Raw genomic sequence first — 15,883 nt, forward strand, 5'->3', positions numbered from 1 at the left:
GAAAAAAAAATCAGTGTCCTTTTAAAACAATCAAATTCAAATACACAATTTTACATAAGAATTGTAGTGCCAGAAATGTGCACCTTTCTTAATTTTGCAGGGGTTTGAAGTTTTAAAGATTTGACTGAGACAACAGTGTTGTATTACTATTGTGACTTCAGAGGAGGCCGCGATATTGGGGCTTAATTCAATGTGTCCAATTGCTTTATCAAACTTCTGGAGGACAATACACAGGATAACAATATAAAAAGCATGGTTAATTGGTATAGAAATGTGATAAGCTCTTTGAAAGAGGAAATCCTGAATCACTTGTGACAAATTCTACTACCCTTTGTTATGAACACTGGGCTTTACAAGACAGTGAGGTTTTAAAATGTCTTCTATAACGTGAAATAAAATTGGGAAGTTCAGAAGTAGCTCAGCTCAGAGACATGCTGATGTGATCTGCTTGCTATGGGAATGAAACTCAGAACAAAACCGTTTGATATCAAGTGAGTTTCCACACTTTTCCACAATGAGAGAAGTTAAAGTAAGGGAACATCCAGGCAAAGTCTCCATATCATATATCCTAAATAAAAAACCAAGATCTGCATCACTGGGGCAGTTCACATTGGTTTCAAGTTAAACTGAAATTAGCGAAGATCAACTCTTCTCCCTCCACTGTGTGCAAAAACCTACACTTACATAGAGAAGGTCTTCGCATTTTGATGATGAGTCTTATGCAAAGAAACTTCAGTTGGGTAAGTAACTTTTCTTTCTACGTTTTGCATTCTCTGTGCACCACAGCAGCTTACCAAAAGCATTATAAATTAAGGAGTGAGGATGTCTCCTGAATAGCAGCAAGATCAATTTGGTGACGGCATGTTAAATCTAGACTGTGAATGTTTAGTAGCTAATTGAGAATAGTCAATGTGGCATTTGGGCTTCTTTTATCAGTTGAACCCGGACTGAGATACCAAGGCAGATGCTGTAAAATGACTCTCAACTTTTCACTGGCTTCCTGCAGGATAAGAATGACTTCAATATATTGCTGTCTACTGCTCAGATCCCTTTGCGTACTTGCAAAGGAAATTATTAACTGCTGGGATTCCCCAAGATTTAATAATCTAGATTCAAAATAGATAAATCATTAATATTGCGGTAACTGAATCAAGGGCACCTCAAGATCAGATCATTTTACTTTACACTCATGGACAGAAAAATCTCCCTGCTTCTGCTCGCTGCCAGTCATTGTTCGCATAGCAATAAGTCTATATATTGTGAAATTACATATCTTTTAAGTTATTCATGCTACTAAGAATGAAGGGGAAATGCACTGTTTAATTTAAGAGATTCCAGCTCGGTCACTTTGCCTTGGAGTGAGAAGATTTAGAGTCAGGTTCCACTCTGAACACGAGAGCAGAAAATCTAGTCTATATTTCAACACAGTACGAAGCAATGCTGGACTATGTGAGCAGTTTAGACGAGTGTTAACTGAAGCCCTCGTCCATATCCTCAATTAAATGCAAAAGATCCCATAGGATTAGTTTGGAAGGGAATTTTCCCTCGTGCACTGGCTAATATTTATCCAATAAAGTTGCTGGAAAAACTCAGCAAGCCTGACAGCATCTGTAAAGAGAAATCAGAATTAAGGATCTGCTGACCCTTCCTCAGAAACAATGGTAGCTAGGAAAGGATTGGTTTATATGCAGAAGATAGAGTCGGGGGAGCCAGTAAAGAGTAAATGATAGGTGGGGGAGAGAGAGAGAGGGAAGAGCAGTTGGACAGACACAGCAGTAGACAATGGTCTGGCCAGGACGGTGAGCAGCTGTTAGTGGAGACTGTTCGTTGCTAACAATATGCAGTGTTTAATGGCAGACAATGTGAAAACAAGGCCTGGTGTGTGGGGGAGGGAGCTCGAACATCGGAGAGTTCAGGCCCTAAAATTATTGAACTTGATGCTGAGTCCACAGGGCTGCACAGTCCCCGAGCGGAAAATGAGCTGTTGTTCTTCCAGCTTGCCCTGTGCTTCACTGGAACACTGCAGCAAGCCTGAAACAGAGATGCTGGCCAGGGAATAGGGTGCTGTGTTAAACTGGCAGGCATCTGGAAGCGTAGGGTCTTTTTTGCAAGCAGAATGTAGAAGTTCTGCAAAGCAGTCACCCAGTCTACACTTCATTTCCCCAATGTAGAGGAGACTGTGTTGTGAGCAGTGAATGCAGAAAAACGGGAGTCTCTTTTAAGAACTTCCGAGATTCACAGCAGTTCCTGTGTTGTTTCCTGGATCTGACCATCTAATTCCACAAACACAAAATGTGGAACTTCCTACAGCGACCAGCTCGGCTTTATAATATGTAGTACTCCTTATACTGACCAATTCAGTATTATAGCATTAGGCCAACTGTGTATGTCCCAGTCTTGAGTGGCTAGAACAATGGCATTTAGCACCAAATTGTAGCCAGAGGTATTTAAATTGAGTTATTTTGAAGTTTACAGGATCTAAAAGATGCCTTTTTTTCCCTCTTGTATAGCAAGAGTAGAACTAGAGGTCACAATATAAGAATAATAAAGCAAGATTTTTTTCTTCTCTGAGGTCATTAGTACATATTATCTTCTGTAGAATGCATTGGAGGCAGGGTCAATAAATAAGATGAAGCATGCGTTGGTCCGAAGGTTTTTAAAGCTGACGTTTCGGGCCTAGACCATTCATCAGAGAGGGGGATGGGGAGAGGGTTCTGAAATAAATAGGGAGAGAGGGGGAGGCGGACCAAAGATGGAGAGAAAAGAAGATAGGAGGAGAGGAGAGTACAGGTGGGGAGGGAATAGGTCATTCCGGGGAGGACGGACAGGTCAAGGAGGCGGGATGAGGTTGGTAGGTGGGAAATGGAGGTGCGGCTTGGGGTGGGAGGAAGGGATGGGTGAGAGGAAGAACAGGTTAGGGAGGTGGGGACGAGCTGGGCTGGTTTTGTGATGCGGTGGGGGGAGGGGAAGAACTGGGCTGGTTTTGGGATGCAGTGGGAGAAGGGGAGATTTTGAAGCTTGTGAAGTCCACATTGATACCATTGGGCTGCAGGGTTCCCAAGCGGAATATGAGTTGCTGTTCCTGCAACCTTCGGGTGGCATCATTGTGGCACTGCAGGAGGCCCATGATGGACATGTCGTCTAAGGAATGGGAGTGGGTGTTAAAATGGTTCGCGACTGGGAGGTGCAGTTGCGTATTGCGAACCGAGCGGAGATGTTCTGCAAAGCGGTCCCCAAGCCTCCGCTTGGTTTCCCCAATGTAGAGGTAGCCACAACAGGTGCAGTGGATACAGTATACTACATTGGCAGATGTGCAGGTGAACATCTGCTTGATGTGGAAAGTCATCTTGGGGCCTGGGATGGGGGTGAAGGAGGTGGTGTGGGGGCAAGTGTAGCACTTCCTGCGGTTGCAGGGGAAGGTGCTGGGTGTGGTGGGGTTGGAAGGCAGCGTGGAGCGAACAAGGGAGTTACGGAGAGAGTGGTCTCTCAGGAAGGCAGACAAGGGTGGGGATGGAAAAATGTCTTGGGTTGTGGGCTCGGATGGTAGATGGCAGAAGTGTCGGAGGATGATGCGTTGTATCCGGAGGTTGGTGGGGTGGTATGTGAGGACGGGGGGATTCTCTTTAGGCGGTTATTGCGGGGGCAGGGTGTGAGGGATGTGTTGCGGGAAATGTGGTCAAGGGCGTTCTCGACCACTGCGGGGGGTGGGGAGGGTGTTGCGGTCCTTGAAGAACGTGGCCATCTGGGATGTGCGGGAGTGGAATGCCTCATCCTGGGAGCAGATGTGGCGGAGGCGAAGGAATTGGGAATAGAGGATGGAATTTTTGCAGGGGGGTGTGGGTGGGAGGCAGTGTATTCTAGATAGCTGTGGGAGTTGGTGGGCTTGAAGTGGACATCAGTTTCTGGCTGGTTGCCTGAGATGGAGACAGAGAGGTCCAGGAAGGTGAGGGATGTGTTGGTGATGGCCCAGGTGAACTTGAGGTTGGGGTGGAAGGTGTTGGTGAAGTGGATGAACTGTTCGAGCTCCTCTTGGGAGCAAGAAGCGGCGCCGATACAGTCATCAACGTAACGGAGGAAGAGGTGGGGTTTGGGGCCAGTGTAGGTGCGGAAGAGGGACTGTTCCTGATGTGCTCCTGAGATGCTGCTTGGCCTGCTGTGTTCATCCTGCTTCACACTTTGTTATTAAGCATGAGTTGGATTATGTTTTTTGACAGACAGAGGAGTCAGAACTTGTATGGTTGGGGTGGGGACTGCAAACTGGAAGGTTGAGTTCAGATTGCAACCAGATTAGTTATGAACTTATTGAATGGTGCAGCAAGCTTGAATGGCCCACTCCAGTTACTTCATTTCAACAAAATGTACCCACTGGATACTGTCTCAGGAAAACAGACAAGCATATTTAAATTAATGATGCACACAAATATTCTAATGCAGTGCATTAACAAGAAATAAGGAAAACATAGATAAAACAACAGTGAAATTTGAGAGAAGAAAATAAGCACCAGAATGCTGAAAAAGTGTTTTCGTAATTAAGAACCCTAAAAGCTAGAAAAACTCATCAGATCAGGCAGCATCTGAGCAAACAGAAAGATTTCACACTGTAGGTTGATGAGGTTATCAATTTGAAGAGTTAACTCTGTTTCTTTCCACAGATGCTCCATGGCCTTTTGAGATTCTCCAGTATTTTAAACTTGCTTCATATTTTAGATTTCCTGCATCCAGTGTGTTTTGCTTTTGTTTCATAACTCTCTGCAGTGATCTCAGAGTTGAATACCACTCTTTATGTCATGTATGCACCTAGCAGTTCATGAATACATTGTAAAGAAGCTACACTTCCATTTCTACACTACCCAAAGGGGTTGAAAATATATGGACAACTGTAGCCAATTCAGAAAATCTCTTGTCCACGTATTCCTTCCTTAACCCTCAAAAGTGGTAAGACAAATCTGGAAGGTAGGGTAGTATTTGGACTGTTACTACAAAACTGGGCCTTGTGAAAATAAAACTAAGGTTGTTTAGCATCTTTATGTTCCGGAATACTTAGCAAATCCGCATCTCAAAATATAATTGCACTTAACATGAAATGATGGCATGCAAAACTGGAAAACTTTACCTAGTCCCAATAACTTGTTAGATTTGGGAATAAAAGCAAATTGCTCAACATGTGCAGGCATTGATATATATGATAACCATCTTTCTGATGAATGGCACTTCACTATATGATGCTGTTAAGGTAAAAAAGAGTCATACTCACATGAAGAACTGGGAACCATTGGTGTCTCTTCCTCTGTTTGCCATTGACAACAGGAACTCCCTGTCATGTTTGAGTACAAAATTCTCATCTGTGCAAGAAAGGAGGAGCTGGTCAGCTTTGAGAGGCTCCACAGAGTGACTGTAGTCTTATTTGCCAATTGCACCAACAACAGAGTAACAGCCTTGCTTTAGGCCTCACCGCAGCATTATACTAAAATATTGTGTTGAGGAGGACCACAAATTTCAAATTGTCTTATATTACCAGTACTGATACCAGTGGACTAAATGCTCTAGGTAAGCAGTTTCAATTTGTTTTTGTGCCTTTGTGTGTGCTTTGTCTTGTTTTTCTTTAAAGTCTGCAAGCAATAAAGAAAACTGGACCATATATTCCATCAACTCACTGCCAATAATGGTACTTGCTGGGGAGGGTGCAAGGGAGTGTGTTTTAATTGTGTTACTTAGCTTTTTTTTCTTACCTTTTCATTTTGCAAAAGATCACATTCTCTATAAATAAAAGAATATGTTGAAAGTTTTAGGCAGGATGATAGGTTTTCTCATGAATAAATTGCCTAACCTCCATGCTGCAAGTTGCGAGCTTACTGCATAATAATTTACCTTTTAATTCACTTTTTTTTGTAGTTAACAGTGAACACGCTAAGAAACAATTAGCCCAAATTCATGCATCTATTTTGTGCATGCAACGGTTCAAGCACTAGCTACATGCAACAGGTGAGGAAATTAAAAGCAATGCTATTCACGTATTGTTAGAGGGAGTCTTCTATTTAGTAAATCAACTGATTAATTTGGGCTTTGTAATGAAATTAAAAAGATGTCTCTACCTTCAAAGTATCCACCATAAATTGATTCTCCTCCTCGTCCATTACCTAAGAATTACAGGTGTATGAGTAACGTTATGCTTCATACTGAATGTTTCTACACAAATAATAAAAATTACATTACACAGGAACTAGGCAGTTAGGTTTGGTCAATGTCTTTCCATATGCAGTGTACAGTTCACTGCCAGACAGATGCGCAAAAAGCTATAAAAGATCTTCATTTCCAACACTCTTCATTCTACTTTCAGTTGTATGAGAACATATCACTGTAAATGCTTCTCAAATCTTGCCATCTTATGGTTGCGAAAAAAGACGATTAATCAAGTATGAACATGAACAAAGCTCTGGAAGTACTTTACTGAAACTTGGTTAAACAATGCCCATTCCGAAAAAGAATACCCCGTTCTAACACAATTGGAAAATGCAGTATTGCTCCTTTCTTGAGTCACCATTGACCATGATGAGGTTCAACTGTTTGCTAATCAAAAAATGAAAATGCAACACACATTAAAACAATGCAATGTATAGTACAAAGAGGGGCACAGGGAAAGAAGGTCCCACCGGGAATTCTCAGTAACAAATCTTTGAAACTGGTATCATATGTTGATAAAGCTGCTGTTAAAAAAGGAAGCCTATTTAACCCTTCATTACATAAACAGAGGTACAAGAGTACAAAAACAAAGTGAAACTAAACTTCTATGAACCACTGATTGAGCCTCAGTCAGAAGTCACACGACAGCAGATTATAGTCCACCAGGTTTATTTGAAATCACCAGCTTTCAGAGTGCTGCTCCTTCATCAGGTAACGTCCACTCGACGAAGGAGCAGCGCTCCAAAATCTTGTGATTTCAAATAACCCTGTTGGACAGTAACGTGGTTTAAAGTTTTGGCAAAGATCTGTGGCTCGGGTTGTGGGTGAGGTTGTTGACTTGCTTGCCGAGTTGGCTTGTTCTCGTTCAGACGTTTCATCACCATGCTAGGTGACATTATCATGTGACACCTCTGATGAAGTGGAGCCTCTGATGAAGCGATGTTATTCTACTCCACTTGGAATTTATACTGGTTGGTCCGTTATGGTGAGCAGTGTCGTCGTCACAAACTCTCCTTATAATCAGTATAGTCAGACAATAAAGGTCATGAGGTTGACTGGGACAAGGTAATGATAGTAGCCCTAGCCAAACATAGACATGCATGGGAATTCCTAGCGGTATGGTTCTCCACCTATAATGCAATCAACATACATAGAGAATTGGGCCCTACATACAAACCCATACAGATCAAAACCGGAAATGACACCATTCACCACAACAGACCAGACAGTATAAATTCCAAGCAGAGTAGAATAACATCGCTTCATTGGAGGCTCCATTGATAATGTCACCTAGCATGGTAATGAAATTCTGAATGAGAACCAGCCAGCTCAGCAAGCAAGTCAACAACCTCACCCACAACCCGAGCCACAGATCTTTGCCAAAACTTTAAACCAGGTTACAGTCCAACAGGGTTATTTGAAATCACAAGCTTTTGAAGCGCTGCCCCTTCGTCGAGTGGACTTTACCTGATGAAGGAGCAGCACTCTGAAAGCTGGTGATTTCATATAAACCTGGTGGACTATAATCTGCTGTTGTGTGACTTCTGACTGAGTCAGGAGGCCAGGATTCAGATCTCACCAGGTCCCTGCTCCAATAATGTACATTAATGTAATGAGTTTGTTGTATGATTATTTATTCTTATCCACAGATTCCCTACAGTGTGGAAACAGGCCCTTCAGCCCAACAAGTCCACACTGAACCTCAGTGCATTCCACCCAAACTCATCCCCCTATAATCCACCTAAGCTACACATCCCTGAACACTATGGGCAATTTAGCATGGCCAATCCACCTAACCTGCACATCTTTGGACTGTGGGAGGAAACCCATGCAGACACAGGGAGAATGTGCAAACTCCACACAGACAGACACTCAAAACACCTGTGAGCAGGTCGATTAGAAAATATCAGACCAAGAACAGAACAGAGGCCTCTTGGTCCGTAGAACTGAAAACAGCGAATAATGCCCACTGAGGAACCGGAAAAGACGCATTATAAATAGTTACAAAGGATTAGAGCCGATAAGGAGAAATTGTTCCTACTGACAGGAGGGTGGAAGAAACGTAAGGTAAAAGAGCAAGAGGTGTGTTGACATTTTCTTTTTAAAAGCAACACAAAGCAGGCTACGAAAATCTAGGACGCATTCCCTCAAAGAATGGTGGACAGCAGAGTCCATGATAACTTCTGAAGGAAACTGGATAAAAAAGAAAAAAGAATTTTTTTTTATTTACAGATGTAAGGGACCAATTGGATAACACTTGTCAAAAAACAGGAAAAGCACAATAGTACGCACAATATGGTGTAGGATTTTATTAGGCCTATGTCAAATCTGGCTTGGAGAAAATGGGGGAGAAAAAATTAAAAGCAATGCAAAGTCATGTATAATTTAAACTTATTACAGCTCACACACACATCCTTAGATACCGTGACATCATTCATTGCGGGGAGTATTCTAATCCATTCACAGAATGAACAATACTCCTTATATAATGTCAGTGTAATCAAGGGAATATCTTTCTGGATAGGACTTATTCTATACAAGTGAAAGTAGGATTAAGTGACAAGGACGGGAGGACCCAGGGCCAAATGCCTGGACTGCACTCATCACAGCAGGATGGCAGCTGGAAAGCTACAAGTGGCCTTTATCCTCGACTAAGGCAGGAAAATGATAAAACACACTGGCGGCCACTTGCCTGGAAAGTTAGTGCAAGTGAATATTCTGATGCATATTTATACACGTATGCATGACTGTGCCCCTGTGATGCAGATGCAATCTTAAGAGCAAACGTTGAACAGGTTAGGCCTGTATCCCCGTTCAGGAGCTGAGGTGAACAACATCTGAGCTTACTGCAACATAAAAGAGCTTGAGGGGTCTTGACAGGGTGGACACTGAAAGAATGTTTCTCCTTATGGGAGGGAATATAACTGGGGGTTACAGTTTGAAAATGAGGAGTAGCCCTTTTAAGGCAGGAGGTGAAGAGAATTTTGCTTTTCCCAAAGGCTAACTGGGGAAAAGAATTCAACAGACCAAAGAGAATGGAGCAGCATCGGTGAATATTTTTAAGGCTGAGCTGGTAAATCCTTGATTTACAAAGAAACTAATGCGCAGTGGGGGTTTTCATGAACAAATTAGACTTGAGGCCCTATCAGTCCAGTCATGATTTGATAAAATGGCAGGGTTGGCTTTATAGAGCAGGAATGAGCCATTTGTCCCAAGTTTTTTTTAAATCAACCTGTTCATTCATTTAATGACATACCATTGGAGTAGGTAAAGCTTGAATCTAGGCCTTCTAGCCCAGAGGCAGGAACAATACCAATGAGCAACAGAACCCTTGCTCCTAGTATTTAACTGCACGTACCCAGAACACAGACAGGGGGTGAATGTTTAATATGCATCAATACAACAACCCGTATTCAAAAACAGTTCAAGATCAAGGTCATAGCTGTAAAAAAAAAAGGCTTCAAGGAAATCACCTCCCTCTCTCAAGCACATGTGTAGTCACTTTATATGTGATCAAAATTTACAAAAATGGTTATATCATAAAGACTTTCATAACAACAATCCACATTAAAATAAATTGCTGCCTTGGCAACACTTCAGTTGAACTAATGCAGAACGTAAATCACACATTTCCCACCTTCACTGAAGTCACCACCTTGGACCATAAAGTCTTTTACAATACGATGGAATGTGGAGCCCTTATAACAAAGCTGCTTGCGAGTTTTTTTTCCTAATCCTTTTTCACCTGCAAAAGATAAACAATGTTAGTATACACAAAACAGGATAACCCTAACATTACTGCAGCAGGTTTCAATTTTTTTCTGAATGGGGCAATTCCCTTTAGATAACAATACTTCCAGTACCCTCTGCAAAGAGTGAAGATCAGCCAGACTCTTCTGCAAATAAACACCTATAGAAGGTTTTGTAATCTTCTGGGACACGTGTGTATAATTACAAAGATGATTAATGATTAAGGAATAACCTAACAATTTCTAAAATATACCACTCAGTACATTACAACCGGGTATTGTGCAGGACTTTTTTTAAACAACTTTATCACAGTTTACAGTGGCAGTACTAACATTTTATGTGGACGGAACACGATTCTGATAATCTTACAACACTCATAAGGCTTCTAATAAAGTCCCTCAAAGGTTAGTGGGCAAAGTTAAAGCACGTAGGATGTGGGTAATATATTGGTAAGAATCAAAAAAACTGATGGGCTGTCAGGAAACAGAGAGAGGGAATAAATGAGTCTTTTCCCAAATGTCAGGCTGTGACTAGTTGGGTACCGCTTGGATTCCAGCTATTGAAATGCAACATTTCAAAGTTTGCTGACCATAAGACCACAGTCATACGAAGTTGAGCAGAAACTGAGTTGTGAGGAGGGTGCAAGGGGATTTCAAGGTGACTTAGACAAGTGGAGAGAGTGGGTAAACACATGGAAGATGCAGAACCACATGGCTTGGTGTGAAGTTAGACTTCTTGGCATGTAAAACAGAAAGGAAATATACTGGGTATAGTGAGTGTAACAAGATCAGACAGGTGGACCTCATAGGATAGGAGTTCCCTAACTGGAGTTGTTAATCTGACTGACAGATATAAACAGGAGTGAAGACATCTTGTTACTCAGAGCTGGACCAGTATCTTTATAGGGCTTTTTAAGTGCAAACAAAGGGTGACTTGGTGGCAGGTTACCAGCCTTTGTGAAGTTATTTCAGTGGGAAGGGTGGATACACTAAGTGATGTGGGTGTCCTTTTACATCAGTCAATGAAAGTAGATAGGCAGGTACAGCAAGTGATTAGGAAAGCAAATGGCTGAACAGCGTCCATTCCAAGAGGAGTCAAGCTCAAAGTGAGGACACCAGCGGCCCAAAGCAGTGATGACAGCGACCAGCAGCCCAGTGCAGAATATAGTGACAGCCAGCAGTCAGACCATGTGGAGGCCCCCTGCAGAAGTCTGCTGTAGAAAGCCCTTGGAGACTGACATTTGCCTTTTTAGCTTGGCTTCTTGTTTTTCTGGCCTATGGTTATAATTTGTATAGCTATAATGTAACTTCTTTTTTCTTCATTTCTCCATTCTGTAACTTATGTACAGAGTACCCAGCACAAACCTAAGACAACATCTTGTTTTTTTGTCATTTATTCATTTTGAGGGATTGGGGCGTTGCTGGCTGGCCAGCATTTATTGCCCTTGAGAAGGTGCTGATGAGATGTCTTCTTGAACCGCTGCAGTCCTCCTGCTATAGGTGGACCCACAATGCTACAAGGGAGAGAATTCCAGGATTTTGATCCAGTGACAGCGAAGGAACAGTAATATGTTTCCAAGTCAGGATGGTGATTACTTTGGAGGGGAACTTGAAGGTGGTGGTGATGGTCCCATATATTTGCTGCTGTTATCCTTCTGGATGGAAATGGTTGTGGGTTTGGAAGGTGCTATTTGAGGATCTTTGGTGAATTTCTGCAGTACATCTTATAGATAGTACACAGTGCTACTACTGAGGGTCTGTGGAGGATGGTGTGGATGCTCGTGAAGTGGTGCCAATCAAGTGAGCTGCTTTGTCCTGGATTGTATCAAGCTTCTTGAGTGTTGTTGGGGTTGTACTCATCCAGGCAAGTGCCTTGTAGTTAGTTGACTGGCTTTGGGGAGTCAGGAGGTGAGTTACCTATCGCGGTATTCCAAACCTCTGACTCGCTCTTGTAGCCACTGTGTTTCTGTGGTGAGTTGAGTTTCCAATCAATGGTAAGCCCAAGGATGTTGATAGTGGGGGATTCATTGATGATTAACACCTCTGAATGTCAAAGGTCACTGGTTAGATTGTCTTTTATTGGTGATGGTCATACTGGTGACATTTTACACAGCAACTAATCTGTAATTGAAGAAACTGTGCCTAGGTACCTTGTACCTAAGACAGCACGCTACGTGGCAACTTGTAAACTTTCCACTGTGCTTAAATGAGTACGTGTGACAATAAAGCTAAAGCTAAGCTACACCTAGAGTATTAGGTTAGTTTTCGTCACCGTACCTAAGAAAGGTAGGGAAACCAGGTCTAAGGATCCCTGGCTGACTAGGGTTACTGAGCTCTGGTCAGGAAAAAGGAGCCGTACAGTGGGATTAAGCTTTTGAGCTCAAGTGAATCCCAAGATGATGATAAAAAGTGTAGACACGAACTTAAGAGGGAATTCAGAATAGCAAAAAGAGGGTATGAGATGGATCTGGCAGATAACGATAGTGATAAGCCCAAGAGGTTCCACAGCGAAATTAAGAATAAAAGGGTGGCTAAGGAGAGAATAGGTCCCTTTAAAGATCAGGATGGCCAACTATGTGTGGAGCCACTGGAGATGGGGAGAATTTTTAATGAATATTTCTCCTCAATGGTTACTGAGGACAGAATGATGAATGCTGAGGAAATAAGTAAAACAAGTGGCGAGGTTTTGGATTGCATACATATTACCGGACAGCAGGTGTTTGCAGCCTTGGATGAGTCCCCCTGGGCCTGATCAAGTCCATCCTCGAACACTGTGGGAGGCTAGGGAAGAAATTGCAGAGGCCCTTTCAGAGATTTTTGCTTCATCTTTCGACACTGGTGAAGTTCCGGATGTCTTGGAGGGTGGCTAATGTTGTTCCCTTGTTTAAGAAAGGTAGCAAGGACAAGCCAGGGAACTACAGGCCAGTAAGCATGACATCAGTGATAGACAAGTTATTGGAGAGGATACTGAAGGACAGGATAATCAAGGTCTGATTAGGGATAGTCAGCATGGATTTGTGTGCAGAAAGTCATGTCTGACAAATCTTTTACAGTTTTTGGAAGGGGTAACCAAGAGGATGGATGAAGGTAGGGCAATGGACCTTGTCTGTATGGGATTTTGTAAAGTTCCGCATGGCAGGACATGCATGAAGGTTAAGTCACTTGGATCCACGGAGAGCTAGCTAATTGGATTCAAAATTGGCTCGACGGTACACAGCAGAGGGTGATGGTTGAAGGTTGTTTCTTGGACTGGAGGCCTGTGACTCGTGGTGTGCCACAGGGGTTGATGCTTGGACCTTTGTTATTTGTTATTTACATAAATAATCTGGAAGTGAATGTCCAAGGCATGATTAGTAAGTTTGCAGATGATACAAAATGAAGAAGTATTGTTGATGGTGAAGAAAGTTATCAAAAATTACAGAGGGATCTTGGTTAGATGGGGAAGTGGCTGAGGATTGGCAAATGCAATTCAATACAGCTAAGCGTGAGATGTTGCACTTTGGAAAGTCACACCAAGGCAGGAGTTACAAAGTAAATGTTAAGGTCCTGAGGAGTGTTGTGCAACAGAGAGGCCTAGAAATACAAGTGCATGGTTTGTTGAAAGTGGCATCACAGGTTGACAGGGTGGTGAAGAAGGCATTTAACATGCTGGCCTTCATCGGTCGAGAAACTGAGTATGGGAGTTGGGACATTATGTTATAGTTACTTAAGTTGTTGGTGAGGCTGCATTTGGAGTATTGTGTACAGTTTTGGTCACCCAGTTATGGAAAAGACATAGTTAAACTAGAAAATGTACAAAGAAGATTTACGAGGATGTTGCCAGGACTAGTAGGCCTGAGTTTATAGGGTGACTTTGGCCAAGATTGGACTTTATTCCTCGGATCGTAGGAGAATGAGGGCTGACGTCACCGAGGTGTATAAAATAATGAGGGGCAGAGATAGGATGAATGCATATAGTCTTTTCCCCAGGGATGGGGAATTGAAAACTATAGGGCATAGGTTTAAGGAGGGAGGGGAAAAATTTCAGAAAGACCTGAGGGGGAACTTCTTCATAAAGAATATGGAATGGGCTGCCAGAGAAAGTGGTTGAGGCAGGTACAATAGCAACATTTAAAAAACATTTGGATAGGTACCCTAGAAGGGTTTAGACGGATACAGGCCCAAATGTAGGCAATTGGAACTAGCTGAATGGGTACTATGGTCAGTATGGACCAGTTTGGGCTGATGAGCCTGTTTTCATCCTGTATTACAGTATGACTCTATGTGCAGATTAGGTGGATTGGCCATGCTAAATTGCCCATAGTATCCGGGGTCATGCAGGCCAGGTGGATTAGTCACAGGAAATGCAGAAATACAGGGATTGGATAGGTTGGTGGTTCTGGATAGGACACTCTTCAGAGGGTTTGCAAGGACTCGATGGGCCAAATGGCCTGCTTGCACACTGTAGGGAATCTATGATACACTTGTAAAAGAGGAAATGGAACAGAGGTTCACTCGGCTGATACCAACGAAGCCAGGTCTGTCCTATGAGGGCAGATTGGTTCAACTGGGCCTGTATTCATTGCAGTTTAGAAGGATGAGACAGGGTCTGATTGAAATCGATCGATAACATTTTCACAGAGTTGGACAGATGACATGCAGGGTGGCTATTTTCTCTGTCTGGAGAGTCCAGAATCAGGGGGCACAGTCTCAAGATATGGTGCAGACCACTTAGATCTGATTCTGGGAAAGCGGCTCCATTCTAAGGGTACTAAACAAGTAGAATTCTCTACCACAGAAGGCCAGGGAAGCTGAATATGTTTAAGAAAGATATAGGTAATTTTTTTGATTTTAGAGGCATAAAGGGTATCGGGGGATAGCAGGAATACAGCATTGAGATAGAAGATCAGCCATTATCATACTGTATGGTGTAGCAGGTTCAAAGAGCCAAAAGGCCAATTCCTGCTCCTAGTTACCATGTTTTTATCTACCCACAGAAACAACAGTTTCAAAACTAATGTTTCACCATGTCTGGGAACAGAGAAGGATGAAGGAAAGCAGTTTAAAATACAATGTGTTGTGAATGCTGGAAATCTGAGGTGAAAACAAAGTGCCTGAGAAGCTAATAGGAACTGAAAGAACTGCGAATGCTGTAAAGCAGGGACAAAAACAGAAGTTGCTGGAAGAGATCTGGCAGCATATGTGAAGAAAAATTCAGCGTTAATGTTTCAGTTCCAGTGACCCTTCCTCAGAACACCGAACCCGAAACGTTAACTTTGATTTCTCTTCACAGATGCTGCCAGAGTTAACGTTTCCATCAACTTCCATTTTTGTGCTTGAGAAGTTCAACAGGTCTGGCAGCACCTCTGAAGAAAGAAATAGTATGTACCTCAAGCTTAATATCACTCTTCTTTGCAACTGAGCTCTTTGAAAGAAGTGTTAATCAATTCAAATTTAATCAAACTAACAGTTTACTGTGGAGGAATTGAGCTTGCATTGATCTAGTCCCCAACTTGCAAAACCTGCTGCCTTACACTAGCTCCCCCACTTCTTTATTATCTGAACCACAGCCAAATCCCTCCACACAGCATTTCTTCTTTTAGCTGTGCACCTTCTACAACACTGGTCTCCTATGCACGATACTCCACTGACCCTCTCTGTCTAATCATTCATGGTGGAATCTCAGGTATTTTTGACCAAGCACCTGGGACAACTCACTTATATCCACTGCTCCGATGCTGCTCAGTCTTCTGTGACAACCCAGGAGATTTGGGAAAAGCATATAGTTTTTTCTAGACCAGGGTGAACTTGAAAGTAATATGAAACAGGTTTAACTGGTTTCCTGATTGTGGTATCAAAGTAACATCCAAATGGACCGTGAACAGCTAAGAAGTAGAATGTAAAGAGAAAATTGACTGGAGTTGGGTTGAACCAGCCAGAACACAATGAGAACTCGACAGACAGAAAACCAATTC

General features: G+C 42.6%; 1 protein-coding gene across 3 annotated transcripts in view; it reads right to left on the reverse strand.

Annotated features, from left to right (window-relative positions):
* nktr (natural killer cell triggering receptor) overlaps positions 1 to 15,883 on the reverse strand; it is a 240,111-nt gene that overhangs the window by 78,856 nt on the left and 145,372 nt on the right. For 2 of the 3 annotated variants that reach the window (XM_048548485.2, XM_048548474.2), the window contains exons 4-6: positions 9,818 to 9,925; positions 6,093 to 6,137; positions 5,255 to 5,342 (exon numbers count right to left, since the gene is read on the reverse strand). In XM_048548485.2, the coding sequence (XP_048404442.2) occupies positions 5,255 to 5,342; positions 6,093 to 6,137; positions 9,818 to 9,925 (241 nt within the window). Of the gene's footprint in view, positions 1 to 5,254; positions 5,343 to 5,729; positions 5,758 to 6,092; positions 6,138 to 9,817; positions 9,926 to 15,883 lie in introns of those variants that run through there. The other variant, XM_048548505.2, reaches the window with a different exon arrangement.

The sequence above is a fragment of the Stegostoma tigrinum genome, chromosome 2, assembly GCF_030684315.1.
Source record: "Stegostoma tigrinum isolate sSteTig4 chromosome 2, sSteTig4.hap1, whole genome shotgun sequence".
Lineage (NCBI taxonomy): Eukaryota > Metazoa > Chordata > Chondrichthyes > Orectolobiformes > Stegostomatidae > Stegostoma > Stegostoma tigrinum.